At 39.9% G+C, this 17,807-nt stretch overlaps 1 protein-coding gene across 12 annotated transcripts in view; it reads left to right on the top strand.

Moving 5' to 3' along the window:
* myo9aa (myosin IXAa) overlaps positions 1 to 17,807 on the top strand; it is a 113,120-nt gene that overhangs the window by 10,648 nt on the left and 84,665 nt on the right. For 11 of the 12 annotated variants that reach the window (XM_034308996.2, XM_034308995.2, XM_053238310.1 and 8 more), the window contains exon 2: positions 14,932 to 15,861. In XM_034308996.2, coding sequence (XP_034164887.2) covers positions 15,016 to 15,861 — 846 coding nt within the window. In that variant the 5' untranslated portion in view covers positions 14,932 to 15,015. The remainder of the gene's footprint in view (positions 1 to 14,931; positions 15,862 to 17,807) is intronic. The other variant, XM_034308991.2, reaches the window with a different exon arrangement.

Below are 17,807 nucleotides of genomic sequence, written 5' to 3'. Positions count from 1 at the left end.
TGATGACTCTTACTGACGTAGAAGCCCCGATGGTGTATAAGGTGGGAATTATGTTCTTATGACAGAGAACACTGATGAGAAGAGTTACAATCACCTCAGAGAAGCACCTGTCATATGTGACCTCGTACAATTCCTCTCAACCAAGCGATGATTGAGAAAGGGAACATTGTGCAGGGAGACGCTCGGCACGGCAAAAACACCCAGATGAGCCGTGATTGCTGCTAGCTACTATTATAGAGCAAGACCCGCCTCTGGGGGCGGGGCATATACGCATCTAGAGAGCATTTAATTCACAAAGTTTTCTCTAGATATGAATCCTCAAACATTTCTGATGATTTCGTATCGTGTTGGTGTCTGATAAACTAATAGACAGGCACAGAAAGTTCTGATTAAATACAAAGTTGCTTTCAGGCCTTGTGTGTTGTAGATGTTTTGCATAGATTGTTGATCTGTTTGGCTGTGTAGCTAAAATCTCTCTGATCAAACCGATCCTGTTCTGTGCACTGCTGTGATGTGGGCTGTATTACAGTATGAGGAATAGCGAAAGCTGTTTTAGAGCTTGTTGGAGGATGACTCATCTCTTCCCCTCTTGAGTCTGATTCTCGTCCTCGGCATGGAGTCTGGTGTCGTGTAATAAAATAAAAATGCTTTGTGCAGCTTTTATGAGCGATGCTGGAGCGTGCTCAGAGCCAATCCAATCGATAGCCAAGTCTTTTTATTTATTTATTTATTTTTTTACACAACCTTCCAGAATTTCTCCAAAACAGATGGCTTTCATTTCTTTAATTAATTACAAAGCATCTCTGCAGTGATAAAGAAGCTTAAAGCAGGATGGGCGTTGCTGTGGTCTTTGTGCTGTGGATATTGGCTTTTCCACATCTATGTTTCATAACGTGATCAATAAGTAACAATCACTTGTGTTCACTGTTTTTTCTTTCTTTTTTTTTTAAATTTTTTTTATATATATATACCCAGGGGTGCTTTCAGTCTAATGATGAGTGGAGAAGTCCAGGGAGGCTTCCGGCCAGTCTGCGGTCGGTGCTGAGATGGCGTTCTCTTGGTCGGAACGTTTTCTTTTTTTTTTTTTTTCCTTTCCCAAGCCTGTTGGTTTGCTGTCGGTTTGGAATTTTGTTGGGTCACACTTTTTTTTTTTTTTCTTTTTTTTTTAAGAAGGGTTTTGTGCCACTGTGAATGTAGACCTTCTGTCTTTAAAGGTGCAACAGTCAATATTTTTTATTTCTTACTATACCGAATAATGGTGAAAATTATATAGAAATGATTAAAAAATAATAATAATTGAAGGCATTTTCTCAGAACAAGTGTACTATGAAGCTGGGAGAAAAAAAAAAAAAAGTTTGGAAACCTGCCTTCCGGTCCAGAATGTATGTTTGTATTTGGACTGGCCTCTTGTCAGTCATTTTATAGACACGCCCCCAACGCCCCTTCACATCCTCATAAATCATTGAGGAAAAGGTGCATGTTTCGTTGTAACTTGGCTTTCAAGCAGCTGAAGCTCTGAGTGCGCTTGAAAGTGATGTCATGACAGTCATTGCTAATGCTAACGCTAGTTTAACCTCTATAAGATTTGGGGGTTGGAGTTTTGGAGCTTTGTGTACATGGGTGGAAATGGGAGAAGGCTCAATAAGTAAAAAAAAAAAAAATCATTCCAGTGTTATTCGACTCCACCTGTTTAACCGTTAGTCTTTTTTTTCCCTACAGGTCTTACCTTTTGCACCTTTAAAATATCCCTGCACTCGAGACGAGGCTGTAAACGGGTGTGGGGGCGGGGCTATGTGTGCGTTTTTTCAGTAATAAGTTCTACAGCAATATTGGCTAGAAAACCTGAACACCTTCCTGATATATATTTTGACAGGTTCGAGTACTGATCCATAGCTTTTTGAAAAGATGAAAATTGAGATTTCTAATCAAAATCACACTTATGTTTATTTGTGACAAATATGAGCTAGTGTGAAGCATGAAGTTAACTAGCTGGCTAAGGTGAGATGATTGATATTAGGGGATTTGGGATTGCAGGAGCACAAGATGGCATTTCCTATTTGTATTTCATGCTTATTAATTTATAGTGAATTTTTTAGTAAAAGGTGTAGAGATATTCATAGGCTGTTTTTTAAGCAATTTTTTTTTTGTACAGCAATTTTTTTTGTTCTACATATTCATTACATGTTCAAGGGTATGCTTGAGAAACCTAACACTTTTGTCTTTTATCTCCGGTCAGACAATTACATCTATGTGTAAAGTCCATGTTTAACCTCCGTGTGTATTTATAGCCTCATTGTCCGTTTGTAAATGACTAAGATTGTGTTCTTTAATGTAGCCGAGCTTCTAAGAGCAGCTCGCTCTCTGAACGCCGTGTGATGTGATGGGATAGAGAATAGCACATTCTCAGATGTCTGATGTCTACGCTCGATCGTTTGAAATGCTAATACACACTCATCATAAAATGTGCTAAAAATGAAGCAGGCAGGTTTGTAGCTCTGTAATCTTCTCATGCGGATTGAAAGAGATGAGGTTTTTAGAAAATAAAGCCAATAGTGCAATCACGGAAATGTGCTTCCCAAAAGGTATTTCATTATTTCAGTGATTTGAGATGTCAGTAAACCAAGATATTATATTAAAGAGTGAATTTTATAGTGTGCTATCAAACCTCGTAGATCAGATTAAAGCATTATCAGGACAAGTAACTTTGAGATATATATTTAATATATATATTTCAACTTTGTGATATATATGTAATATATTTTTTATGTTACTTATAGAGAAAGGTTGGGGGATAAGATAAAAATATCGTATCAAGATACTTGAAGACGTTTCTGAAATACACAATATGTATCACGATTTTTAGGCTTGCTAACAGTAGTGTTGCTTTTTTTTTTTTTTTTTTTTTTAATGCTTAGCATCCACACTTAAGGACAAGTCAGTTTAAGTCTCCTTTTTAATATTTTAGGAAAATATAAGATGTAGAGCACCTCCAAATCACTCGAGAGCACTAATGTAAATTAAGCTAAACTTCTGTAGCTCTCTAGCTTTTCTCAATCTGTACTTACTTAAAAGACATAACATAAAAAATAAATGACAAAAAAAGTAATGTTTTTGTGTCAGATTCAACTGAACAACTTAAAGTTGTTGTTTTTTTTCTCCTTTTTATAAACTAGTGTTTTTTAAATGCTCCTTTCAGGCATACTGTTTTAGCCTTTTTTTTACTTATGGACAATCCATTTACTTTTTAATATTTGATATTTAGACAGAATCAAAATTTATTTATCATACAATTTTAAAATCATATAAAAATTTTAAAAAGGATAAAAGGATTTTTAGGATTACTCATATCATCTCAAAAGTGTACTGTGACAGATTTTATCATGGTCTTGATATAATATCAGTATATCGCTCAGCACTATTATAGTGAGTGTGTATTTTTGATGTTACTTATAAAGACTATATATTTTTTGTTCTGTATTGGTCCTGGAGCACCAGGCTGATGAGGAGAGCTGGGTGAACTCCAGGGCTTGGGGTAAAGAAAATCCCACAAAGGGCTTTTCATGAGCACCAGCTGAATCAGGTCCGTCTGAATCAGAGAGCCGATTTGCAAATCAGCGTGGTAGTGAAAGGAGTAGCTCTGGTGAGTGATGTCATTACTCCGTGTGTGTGTGTGTGTGCGTGCGTGTGTGTGTGTGCGCACACGCTGACCACTCAGTCCTCGACAGGCTGCTGACTGACCCAAGACAGATCTTGAATTCCATGTCTCTCTCTCTCTCTCTCTCTCTCTCTCTCTCTCTCACACACACTCCACCTACCTCCCTCTCTCTCTCTCTCTCTTTTTTTTTTTTTCTTTCACTCTCCTTCTTTCCTTTCTTTTGATTTTAGGAAGTGATCTCTCTCCTTCAAGATTCTTTAGCCTCCCCCTTGAAATACCAAGCCCCGCCTACATGTTCGCTTCTTTGTGCGTCCAGACTACAGATTCATCAGCACAATGCTCATTCTCATAAGAAGTGCTCTGATGTGAACATCCAATACCATGTGATGCTGTATGACTTGAGACTAGTGTACATTGACATGCTAATGAAATGACCACGACCTGGACGTATTTCACCATTAATGATAACAGTCAAAGCAAAAGAAAGTGGAGGAGCAGGAACTACAGCATCTTCATACATCTTAATACAAGTAACCTGCTAAAACATCTTAAATATAAAACTGAGACCAATGAGTTTATTGCTAGGTGAGGAAAAAATGTCTACACACAATGCTCTTACTCGGTATGTTGTTCTTGATGATCAGTTTATTGACAACGAGGAATTTCGAAACAGTGAAATGTGAAAACTTTGCTTACTCGAGCCAAGGTAGCTAATGTAGCTAAAATTGTTATAAAGAACAAGGCAAGTGTTTGAACATGAACATGCATGTGTGTCCTTCTTCTGACCTCTATTTAAACCAGAGGTAAATGAAATGTTCCATGATGCCTCTGACTGATTAAACTTCATAGGCTGCGCTGCTCATTTCGGTATCAGTATCAGTCTGAAAAAAATGGTATTGATGAATCCCTGGTTGATGAGTCTCTCTGCCTTGCCCTCATAATGGACCTCAGGAGCAAGGGGCTATGGGGGTCTGAGTAAAGTGAACTGTCACCAAAACAGACTGCAGTAAAATCACTGCGCTAAGTGAACGTCTTGCGTGTGTAACATTTGTCTTTCTACTCCGAGCTCTTTGCATTGATTAAAAATAAAGTGAACTTCATTACAGTTGGAGAAATCTCTTGGATGAATTCAGCTGAGGTGCGCATTCCAGAAAAAAGTATTCTTGGTTGGTCATTCTGTGAAGCTCAAGTTAGCTCCACTGTAAGATTCCTGGTTTGTCGAGGAAAACTTTCCCTGGAGCTGGAACTAAAAAAGCTTCCCATGACTACAGCCGGAGATAATGCTGCATTTGACTAAAACTCCGAGCTCCGTCCAAGAAAACGCCCCCTCACCTCGGAGTTCCTACTCGTCGAGTTAACTCTGAGTTCAGCAAGTGCCGTCAAATCAAAATGGCCGCTCACAGCGTGAACGGTAAACAATGTAGCATTTCTTATATTTAAATGAGTTCTAGCTAATGTATATATTAGCTAGAATTTGCTTTAGATCAATCATCATACAAACATAATCGCTTATTAAATGTGTAACACTGACTGTAAGGTTCGCTGTTTTGCGGAGATAAATATGCATCACTCGTCACAGTTAGCTGGCTAGCTTGTGGCAAAGAAAAGATGAACATGGAGGCGTCCATGTTTTTTCCGCCCACTTTGTAGCTTTGTAACTGAAATGCACAGAGTTTGAAAATGACAGTTCTGACTTCCCACTTCCGAGGTAAGTTGTATGCAGGACAAAAATGGATTTGGTTGCTTTGATGGAAATGCAGCTTTAGGTCAAGAGTTCCTGATAAGGTTCCTGTTGTGGAAGTGTCTTATCTGTGTGTTGTCCTGTGGTTCCTACAGGCCAGAAACAAACCAGGTTTAGATTGATGTTAGACCTGAGGTTTGGGTGATGCCTGGGGGTTTAGTGGCTGGTTTTAGTGTGTGTGTGTGTATATATATATGTGTGTGTGTGTGTGTGTGTGTGTGTGTGTGTGTGTGTGTGTGTGTGTGTGTGTGAGAGAGAGAGAGAGAGAGAGAAATAGAGAGAGAGAGATCTAGTATGTTTTATATATAATTAATGTATAATTAAGCTGCTAGCCATCAGACTTGTATAGTATTTAATGTCAACCATTTAGCACTAAAAGGTTGGTTTAATATTGAGAAGCTAGCATACCATTGCTAGTGAACAATAGTGGTGTATGACGACGCTGAAAGGTGTTAGTGTTCTACCTGAAAAGGAAATTGTCATGTAGAGATAAACAGTCATTTCTGTGATCTAATGAACTGTAATAAGAGACTCAGCAGTTATTGTGAGGTGAGAATGTAATATTGGAGCATATTAGAGCAATCCTCTGTAAGTGCTTTACTCTGGTGCTTTTGCATTTTAGGTCAAAGGTTAAGTTTGCAGAGATAAAGCAGAGGAATGTGTAACATGCAGAACGCGAGTCTCACGGAACTGAGGTTTTGTTTTTAATTTTCAGTAACAAGAAACAAGTTCTTAATTAACAATCCCTCGCCCTCAAGACTTTCCGAAATACTATCCCTTCTGTGATCTCACACACACTCACACACACACACACACACACACCATGTAGGTCAGGTTATGGGGTTTATTTGTTTTAATGGTCTGCTGGACAGATGTTCTGTTTTCCAGGCGTTCTGTGCATCTCTGTTTAATCAGAGCTCGACACGATGGCACCGGTGTGATCTGAGCGATTGTGAATTTCTCTGAATTAGTAAAATGTCGTCTAGCATATCACAAGAGTAAGACTGTTAGCTACATACTCCGGAGTATATGACTTTAGAGGAACTGCTGTCATAAATCACAAATTGCAGAAATAAATGTAAAAATTCAAGATATAAAAAAATATATATAAAAAATATAAAAAAACAATAGAATGTCTTATTTAATATATGTAAATAAAAAAGACAACTAATTTAAAAAAAGAGTTGATTTTTTTTTCACACTTTGGGAAAGTATTGCTCTATAGATTATATATTTTCTTATATGATTATAGATTTTTATTCTATTGTTGCTGCTTCATATGTAATTAGGCTTCTGTGTTTTGTTTTGTTTTTTTATCATTTATCATATTATACCAAGTTTGTACCATTTAACACTGTTAAATTCTCAGTTCTGATTGGTCAGAAGGTGTTTTTTTCTATGACAGCAGCGATAACAACAGTCCTCTGACATGATTGTTTCCATAGTAACAACCTGTTTAAACAGGGACGTGTATGGCAGATGCTCCACATAATCCTAATAATAAGCCTAATAATAAACGGATGTAAACTTCATTTAACAAAGACATGTAATTGTTGATATAATGAAGGTTATGGAAGGAGTCTCCAGTGTCAGTGCTTTCTAGCAGTCAGTAAGTTTTCCGAGGAGTTTGTATTTCACAGTTTCTCTGTAAGGAATGTTTGACCCCATTAATGACTGTAGTGCTGATATAGCGAGAACAATACATATTGTTACCTGTGATTGTGCTCCCTTCGTTTCCTTGTTTGTAATATTTGTGTGAGATTTATGATGCTTGTTTCGTGTGTATATTGTCAGGACTGATCCCTGAATCAGTGTTTCCAGTTCATATAAAATTACTGACATCCTGAAGCATCACAGTTGTTACTGTACACTACTGCTCTGCCCTCAACGTGGCTGACATCACTCAGCTTTTTCAGTTTCTCCGAATGTTTTGACGTCTTGTTTGGCTCTCGCTTTAGAATGAAAACAAATCTGCTACTTCTTAGCAGCTGTATGTAAGTTAGCACTGATCCTAGCGATGGTGGCTAAATTCCTACACCTCATGCACTGTTAAATATCATGTCACGAATGAACCCTGAGATGAGATGGCCTCGAAGATGAATTACAGTGTCACACAATTTTATTTACACTCATGAAGTCGCCACTAATGAGCCTCGAAGCTTCTGCATGACTGACTAGACGACATTCTTTAGGTGTGTGTGTGACAAAGCCGACGCCCGTTTCTGGTTTAACAGAGATGATGTATTGAAAATAACTGATACACTTATTAAAAAATGAAAATGTAATGCTAATGGTGCATCCATTACAGGTGCATACAGGTCAGAGTTTTTTGGGTTTTTGAGGTTTTTTTCTGTGAGGTGAAACACAATACTTGAAAGTTGCTTATCGGATCAACCAAAGCAGCAATGAGACTCTGGTAAAAATATATCCTGATTATCATTCATTTTTGCCAGCAAAGTGCCAACAAAACAACAGCAGCATATCATGAAAAATAATATGAAACAGTAAAAAAAGATTGGGAAATTAAACAGTTAATACAGAACTACATTTTAACTAATAATCAGTTACTTGTTGATTTTTCTCTCTGTTAACTTTTTAGGACGTTTTTGAAAGGAGAGAAATATACTTCTTGGTGTTGTGTACGTTCACACGATCATATTTTCATTCTCTTGAAATGTCAACTATCTAGGCTTTTTTTTCTTTTGTCTGTATAGCCACGTACAGATATCCGGGCTGAAGTTATCTGATACGATTTCAATCCTTTCCACCATCATAAAGCATGAACAGGCTCTGTGTTGACTTGCACAGTGGACAGAACACGCGTGCATTTTCAGAGGAATTGCGCTGATAGAATCATCACCGCCATTTGTACAGACATCTTCTGGCCTGTGCCGCAGTCTGTTGAGCAGATGAAGTCATTGTATTAATCTCTGTTTTAAGCTGACGCAGAAGAACCGAGTCCTTTTGATGATCATTTCGTGTTCAGTGAAAAAGTTCCTCCTCAACATAATTTCTACGTATTCTGAATGTATAAGGAAATGGCTGACCATACCAGGATCTCTTCGCTACAGACGAAACCAGAAAACCAGAAGATTCTGTATCGCTGAAAAAAAAAACCCCTAAATCTCCTTATACTTTATGGCTTTATTTCAAAATGGCACACCCTCTACCAGAATCAGTGCTTTAGTGATATTTTAGGTAACTCACAAGCCTGTCTATTGTTTGCTAGCTTTTTTTATACCAGCTCGGCTAATTTGGTGCAAAAATATAGCTATCTACAGTATGAGAAATATTGCATAGAGGAGAAAATGAAAAAAAAAAAAAAAAAATCAAAAATCTACATCCTTTGCTGATTTTCATTTCTTATGTTTCACAAATTTGCGTGATCAGGCAGCCAATCAGAGCCCTCAATTTAGCATGCTCTGTTTCGTAGTCTTTCTGACCAGTAGGAGGAGCTTAGCTGTCCATCAAACAAGGGGGCAGACAAGAAACAGCAAGGTGTGATATTCTGATTTAAACTTAAATTGGAATTCAACCTCCTTTCAAGTGTCTGAGTTGACAGGGCGTTTTCTTTGGGCTTTCCTAGTCAGAGGTTACGCCATTTAGTACAATGCAGCAAAAGTGGCACCAACTTGTCAAACTATGTTACTGACAGAGTAGCGGAGATAAATACTACGTCATTTAATTTTTGTGTTTATTCATTGGTTCATACAAGCATAAAATACAGTAAGAGAATGAAACCATGCAACTTTATCTCTGGTACTTGCTCAATAAAATCATTTCATTTGGTTCAAAAGGAACAATTATAGTGTAGTGTAGTTGAACTGATACATTGGCTATAATAAATGCATTTAAGGAGGAGTTTCTGCCGGTTTCCACCCCTCATTCATCCACTCATCTCTACCTGACAATGCTCTGAAACCCTCGGTTGCTCCAAAACCCTTCAGATGCACCCGAAGTTCTGTTCTGATGTACTGAAGCACAAGTCAGGGCCAAGCAGAGCCAACACCATGGTACACACCACCAAAGCTACAGGCAGCAGTCAACCTTGTGCTGGGACTATAAACCATTAGTCCAGTAACTAGTGCTACAGACCAAAATACACACTGATGCTTTTCCCGACCAGTTTCACTCTTCCATCATGAAATCGTTGTCCCTGTGTCAGTGTGAGTGAGTGACGGTTGGGTCTGGTCTGCGCTGTAATTAGACGACCCTTCACAACGGGGGCATGTTGGAGCCTGATCTGGTATGTTCTCCCGGCCCTCTTGTACCCCTCCACCTCTGAAATCAATCAGAGGCCCAGCTGCCAGAGAGCTCATTATCTGTGTAATTATCTGCTCCCGCGGGCCTGCTTTATCTCAGAGCCAGGCTGGGCTTCAGCGCCGCTGCTCTCCCAGACCCCGACCATCACGCCTGCATCTCTCAAAAGCTTTAGACTTTTAACGTACTGGGTGTCGTGACCATTAGAGCTGATTGTGTAATTTTGTCTGCACTGTAAATCTTTGAATTAGAGAGTTCAAAAGAGCTGTGGGTGAAATATTATTTAAGGACGTACCAAAATTTCAGTCAGCATACACCAGTAAGCCAAGACATTATAACCACCTGCCTAATATGCTGGTGGTCCTCTGCATGCCACCAAAACAGCTTTGGCTCAGCGAGACGTCAGCTTTAGAAGACCCCTGAAGGTGCTCTGTGGCATCTGGCGCTGACGTTAGCTGCAGATCCTTTAAGTCCTGTAAGTTGCAAGGTGGTGATTCTGCGGATCGGACTTATTGATCGGAAGCGATCAACACCTTGAATGCTTCGTCATGTTCCTCAAACCATTCCTGAACATTCCATTTTTGTTCTGAAATGGAAAAATCAGAGATGCCGTAGCGTTTACGATTTTTCATCCCTTACTACGAAGATATACCTGAAAACTGTGCTTTTCTACTTTTTCAGTCAGACCAAACACAAACAAAATCGACCAGCCCAAAAAAAAAATGAATTGACTAAAGGAGAAAGGATACAGAAAATGAAACAACTCTAAATTCTCAGGCCTCAATGTTGTGATTCAGTAGAAACCAAACCATATAGTCCACTGACATAATGCTTTGGTTTTTGTGTTAAAATTATTTTCTTTTCTCTCTGCCTGCTAGGATTTTATTCTTAGAAATGTTGTATTTTTTGAATATCAATAATACTTCAACATGTAGCAATATACAAATTATTACAAATACAAAATTTGTAATGGTTTTTTTTAAAAACAGTAATTTAAAGACTTTCTCTCCAACACCAGGTTCAGTATTAGCCAGAATCCCTCAGTTTAATCCCTCAAGGTAATTTTGGGCAGGCCATTGGTGTGCTGAAGAGTTACATTTCAAGTATACATACAGTGAACTAAGTTGAACAAGAAATGGTGTTCCAACTTGGCACCCCGTGAAGACGCAAAACATCATGCTAGTCAGCCATTTTACATCATGTTTACAGCACCAGCACTATTGAATCCTTGTTAAGCTCTATATGTTAACTGTATATACATGGTATCACACTCCTCTTCTGACTAGCTTTCAGTTGTACGATAGAGAATGAACTCCAGTTTTCCAACAATGTGACGTGTGTATAATTAGACAGAGCTGCTCAGAAGAGTACACTGGGGTGAATGGCAGTTGGATATCTCAACAATGACCCTGTTTCTGAGATTGACTCACAGTTTTACACCCCTGCTGCCACAGATGAGATGTAGCAGTGGTGTTTGAATGCCCCTCTGTCTCTCACTGTGGAGTAAATGAGTCAGTATCAGCAGTCCAGAGGGAGGCTGCTGGGAGTTTTACTCCGGGTCCAGCGCAGTTGGTCAGTGTTTTATCAGCGTCTCAAGAGACACAGCTGGCACCATGACATCATCACGCACCCACTCCTCTCTCCTTAAAGGATGCACTGCTAATGGGGTTTTTGTCCTTCTGCCAGATAATGGTAACTCCTGTAATACAGTGCTGCAGATAAACACACATGTCCAGAAGGTGTGTGCTGATTTTAAAATTTGCCAGACTTTAAGGGTTAATAGATAATAATGTTGTGTTTAATGAAATTATTTCAGGTTATTCTGTACTTGCCCTGGTGAGCAGGCGGAAAAGAATCTCCTCAGGCTTTGCATTCAGCAGACGTTTCAGTAAACTCCGTTTTTGTTTACTCGAGTTTTTAGTTTTTAGTTTGGACCAGCCTGAAGGTATTTTGCACCTTTGTACCTGAGTGAAGTTATTCCGTACCTGAGTGACGGTGTTTTGTACCTTTGTACCTTTGTGAAGGTGTTTGTTGCCTGCCTGAAGGTATTTACTTATTGAGTCTTCCTCATTCTTCAATTGTTCTGTGGCGTTGTGTTGAAAGAGTAGCAGCATGCCGTACAGATAAAGACGATACCATGACAAAATCATTATTTTTAATTCTGTGTGAATTGACGAAGCAGCCAGAAATGACTGATGATTTCATCATGTAATCATTTGTTTAATTTAATCTGTTTCTGTGATTTTGGGTTCTACAGTTATAACACTGTTTTTTTTTTTTTTTTTTTTTTTTTTTTTTTTTTTTTTTTCTCCTGAACCATTCCACTCCTTGCAAGCACCATCCTCTAAATCTCGTGCAATTAAGCTTTAAGCAGAACGCAGACCATCTGCTCAGCTTGGAGGTGTCCAAATCCTCTGAGAGTTCAGCGCTAATACTCGGTGTACAGTCTGCTTAGTCGTATCACTGTGCAGTCACTGATATAATAAAAACACGGCTGTCTGCAGCCATCTTTGTGCATTTGTGGTTCGTTGTGTGCTGTGGCAGTGAGAGACGTCCTAGCAGGAGGGAAGGGATCCAGGATGCAGCGTAGTATCAGACCTTAACTGGCCTCTGATCTGTTAGTGTTCTTTGGTGTCATTTCCTGTTATTGATTTTAGATCACTTTGGGTGCTGCTCCTTTCCTCGCTAATGATTTTATGGCATGAAAGATAAGTAATAAGTAAGGCATAAAACATGATTTTATTTATATATATATATATATATATATATATATATATACATAATATAACACTACAAATAGGATTGCTTCCTATAACAGCACATCTTTAGGTGTTCTATTCCTCATCTACCACAGCGATTTGCCAACTATTACACTTTTCTTATAATTACAGGATGACACCATTTATAGTTGCATTTAATTTTGTGGAACTATCTGTACTATCTGCATCCGGTTCTCTCTTCATGCCAATTTGTATAAATGATCCGTAAACTTTAATATTTTGTTTAATTTCTTAACTGTTTGAACAAGTGATACATAAAATATCAGCAATGAGGGCATACTGTGTCTCTGAAATAGCTTTGAAGTTGGTGTTTAGGCGAGTGTTACACGAACACACACACACACACACACACACACACACACACACTCATCTGTGCTTTGTACACCTGAACCCTTTGGCTTGACTCCAGCTCAGCTGCAGCACCATCTTTCCTGTGATGAGAGACAGACGACAACACACACACACACACACACACACGCACACATGCACACACACGCACACACACACGCACACAGCCATGCTGACCTCACGAGAGTAAATAAACAGAGCTCGGCACTCCAGAGGCATGAGTGAGGCGCTCTATTAGAGCACCATTTGTGTTACGCAGCCAATTTATTTTTCCCCATTGAGCCGTTGTTTGAAAAGGAGCTTATCTCCATGTTTGCAGGCGCATACTTCAAAATGACAAAATGGAATATCAGTTTCTGTGCTTCTCGCCTTGTGTTTATTGTTTCCGTAAACCAAATTAATTCATTTCTTTGTGGATTATGAGTTATTGAGGGATTTAGGAGTTTGTGGTATTATCATTGTACACACTGTTTCATTTTGTAGCGAACAGTAACCCGTGGAGCCGGTTCAGCCTTTATTAACAGGCACGGCTGTGAATTAGTTTATTGTGTGTGTGTGTGTGTGTGTGTGTGTCTTGAAGAAGAAGAAGGCAGCTGCTTATCTTGGCAGCCAGCTGATTTGCTGTTATATTCAGAGCAGATAGTAAGCCAGTGTGTGCTTAAAGCCAGGATCTGTCCATTTTGTATGTGTGTGTGTGTGTGTGTGTGTGTGTGTGTGTGTGTGTGTGTGTGTGTTGATATAATCTGTTTTACAAGTTTATTTTAATCTCTTACAAAGCCTGCCAGTTTATAATTATTACCTTATCAATACTGTTATGAATCAAACCTGAAGTAGGAATTGGTTGAATGATTAACGTGAAGTGGCGTAGTCGAGAAGGTGAAACTCGACCTTTAGGCCACTTTACTCCTGTAAAATCATTTGCTCATGGATCAGACCGGATGAGTGTTCAGAAATGGTTGGATGGTCAATGCTGGTTGCTTGACGTCAGTCAAAAGACAAAAAGATTCCATGATGCTTGAGGCCATCATGCGCTAAGCATAACATGTGCAGCGTGGATCTGTTTCAGCACTCGCTGTGGAGAGGAAGCGTGATGAGAAGTTAATTGTGTCCAGCTGTTCAGAATACAGACAAAGTAGACTATGTTGCTTTCAGTTTAATAAAGTAGATTTGTATGTTAACCTCTGTAAAAATGACATTTTCCAGCAGATAATTATTAAAAATAAATTTACGAGTATAAACTACAGCTTCCAGACAGTCTGCAATTTTTACAATATTTATTTGACGCTGTAAGAATAGCAATTTTAATAAGATAAGATATATAATGGAAATAATTTTAAATTAATTCATCTTTTACTTTAAACAAAGCATACACTTTGTCTTTTGGGATTAATTTGAAATTGAAATTATTCTAAATTTAAGGGAAATAAAAAAATATGACTTTCATTTTCATTTATTTTTTCTGCTCTGTCCAAAGATTTATAAATACTAGGAATGCAAGTTCAGCTGGAGAACTGTGTTTGTCTGTATGAAAAATAAACGTTTAACCTTGTTAGTGTAGTGTAGGCTTGTGCGATATTGGTTCTTCCCATATCATGATTTTGAAAATATCATTTCCATTTGAAAATATTGTGATAAACGATTTAATCGCCCAGAACCACTAACATAAAAAAAAAAAAAAAAAAAAAAAAAAAAGACAGAAAGCATTTCCACTATTTCCAGTCGGTTTACTTCTACAGGCAAAAACAAAAGAAAAATATACAGGCTAGTGGACAAAAAAAAAGAGAGAGGCTCACTCACACTCACAGCCTCAAGCCACACCCCATACCACAATACGCATAAAGCGGTTCACCTAAACATCAGCCCTTTAGTCTCTAACGCTAGCATTCTCCAAGGTTGGCAGGTCTGCTAATAGAATAATCTGTCGTAAGATATCATGGCAACGTGCAGGAATGATAATACTATATTGCACAAGCCTGCTGTGGTGTAAGTGTGCGTAACTGTATTATTAATATCAGCCAGTAGTTTCTGTATTGGTGCCGTAAGATCTGTTTCAGTCCTGTGTTTATTGCTGTTTCGCAATAAACTTTCTGTAAATCATAATAAGTCTTTGTTTTTTCTTTTGTTTTGTTTTTTTTTTTTTCTTTTAGCAGTTGTGATGTCTTGAAGCATTCCCTGGGCCTTTTCTGAAGCACACACACGCGCTGAGAGCTGATGGGCCGAGCGGCTCCAACATGAGCATTCGCGATGTTGGCGGGCGGCGCCGCTGCTTCGAGGATGCCGAACTCTCGCTGCGTGTCTACCCCGGGGCAATCGCCGTGGGCACCATCTACTGCCCCATCTTGGCCCGCAAGAGAACTACAGCCGCAGAGGTCATCGAGCAGGTGATCGCTCGGCTGCGGCTGGACCGCACCAAATGCTATGTGCTGGCCGAGGTGAAGGAGTTCGGCGGCGAGGAATGGATCCTGAACCCGAGCGACTGTCCCGCTCAGCGCATGATGCTGTGGCCCCGCGCTGCGCTGGAGAACCGCTCGGGAAGCGAGGACTACCGCTTCCTGCTGCGCGAGAAGAACGTTGACGGTTCCATCCACTACGGCAACGTGGCCATGTGGCTGCAGTTGACGGAGGAGCGTCGGCGCATGGTGGAGCGTGGGCTGCTGCCTCCACCGCAGCTCCAGGACCACGACGATCTCTGCAAGCTGCCTGACCTGAGTGAGAAGACGCTGCTGGAGAACCTGCGCGCCCGCTTCAGGCAGGAGAAGATCTATACGTACGTGGGCAGCATCCTCGTCGCCATCAACCCCTTCAAGTTCCTGCCCGTCTACAACCCCAAATACGTCAAGATGTACGACAACCACCAGCTTGGGAAGCTGGAGCCGCACATCTACGCCGTGGCCGATGTGGCCTACCACGCCATGCTGAAACGGAAGCGCAACCAGTGCATCGTCATCTCCGGAGAGAGCGGCTCAGGAAAGACACAGAGCACCAACTTCCTCATCCATCATCTGACCGCTCTCAGTCAGAAGGGGTTCGCTAGCGGGGTGGAGCAGATCATTCTTGGAGCTGGGCCAGTGCTGGAGGTAAGAGCAGGATGTGTGTGACGTAGCTGTCTTTTGTCATGTTCACGTATTCCAGAGTCTCACAGTTCAGCTGTGTGTTTACTGTGCTGACGTTGTTATACATGAGTAAACGTTTACATTTAATTAGTATGAGTTAAGGGCAGTACATTAATCATACTTGGTGTGTATTATGAATGGGATTAAGTACTTGCATTCGATAGCAATGATTGATCTTTTTTTTTTTTTCAGATACATTTTACATTGATTAAAATCCAGCACCAAAGAATCAGTTTCAAAAATGGAGCTGTCATTAGCTGTATCCGGATGGAAATAAATTTACAGGGGTTTGTGGGGTATTTTTCTACTTTACAGGTGCTACTCTGTGATTTTATTTCTATCCAGATCGGCCATGTCTGTGTTTTTTCTTCTTCCTCTCAACCGGATACACACATCTGTGATTTTCTCACCTGACGTTGGAAGAATAATGATATTTGCGGCAGTACAACATGCAAATTAATAGTGAAATGAATTTAATTTTCATCAGGAACGTTTCTTATGGTTGATTTTGTAAAAGACAGTTTATTTATTTATTTTTTTTCCCTCCACCCTTAACTCGCGCCAGTAATTGGACTTTGTGAAAAGAACATCACTAACAAATGACACAGCACCGGTTTAAATCTGGAACCACACAGCGTGAAGCCTGAGTGTTGGAACTCCTCCAGCGATTAACCTGCTTTGTCAGAAAGCTAATGTTTAATATCCGAGGTTAATAACTAACTCCCCGGCGCTGTCGAGTGCTTTTCAAGTGCAGAGCGCTGGCTTTAATTGTTTGCACAGTGAGATTGCGTATCTGTGCTTTACCAATTAATGCGGCATGTGGAGGAGTGTAACACAGAGGCTGCAGTTTCACAGGTAGCTCTCTCTCTTTTCACTCACACAGCAGGTGACTGATTAGTCACTCCGCCCTGCCAAAGTCTACAGCCCATGCTGATTAGCTCATAGTGCAGGACCGACTAACAAAGACCAGTCAGAAGCAAGTCATTCTCAGGTGTGCACTTTTAATCTGTTAGGCTAAAGAAGGACCAGGTTTTTATACTCTTCTAAAGGATTATTTGGACTGGATATGATTTCCAGATATAGGCTATATGGCCAAACATTTGTGGACACCAGGCCATCACACTCACATGTCCTTGTTGAACATCCTATTTCAGATTTATTTCCCTTTTGCTGTTGTAATAACCTCTACTCTTCTGGGAAGTCTTTCCACTAGATTTTGGAGCGTGGCTATGGGGAATGGTATCCATTCAGCCACAAGAGCATTAGTGAGGTCAAGCACGGACGAGGAGGTCTGGGGTGCAGATGGCGTTCCAGTTCATCCCAGAAGTGATCAGGTTGAGGTCGGGGCAGGACACTCGAGTTTTTCAACTCCAAACTTGGCAAACCATGTCTCGGCAAACCATGGAGCTCGCTTTGTGCACAGGGGCATTGTCATGCTGGAACAGGTTTGGGCCTCTTTTGGGCCTCTTAGTTCCAGTGAAAGGAAATTGTTAAGCTACAGCCCACAGAGGCTTTCTATACAATTGTGTGCTTCCAACTTTGTGCCAGCAGTGAGAGGAAGAGCCACATATGGGTGTGATGGTCAGGTGTCCAAGGATGTCTGGGCGTGTAGTGTATTTGTAGTCATTAGTTATAAATCTGGAACAAAAAATAAATTAAGTTGTCGTTTAAGGTCACTTGGGAGCCCCTGTGTTACAGAATCTGCGCTGTTTGTGTTTGAGTCACTGAACTGCGACCATTGTGTTTCATACATTTATCGACTCAGCTACGGAATTTTTTTTTTTTTTTTCAAGGACTCAGTTAAACATCTAATATGACCTGTTCAGAGGTGATAGTCATCTCACTGCTGAGTAGTTACCTTCTCTAACACTGCTTTGTTTATACGTTTATAGGTGGAGCAGTTGTATTAT

This window comes from Pangasianodon hypophthalmus, chromosome 11 (genome assembly GCF_027358585.1).
Source record: "Pangasianodon hypophthalmus isolate fPanHyp1 chromosome 11, fPanHyp1.pri, whole genome shotgun sequence".
In the NCBI taxonomy this organism is placed as follows: Eukaryota; Metazoa; Chordata; class Actinopteri; order Siluriformes; family Pangasiidae; genus Pangasianodon; species Pangasianodon hypophthalmus.
Note: the sequence above shows the minus strand (reverse complement) of the source record. Positions and strands in the feature narration are given on the sequence as shown.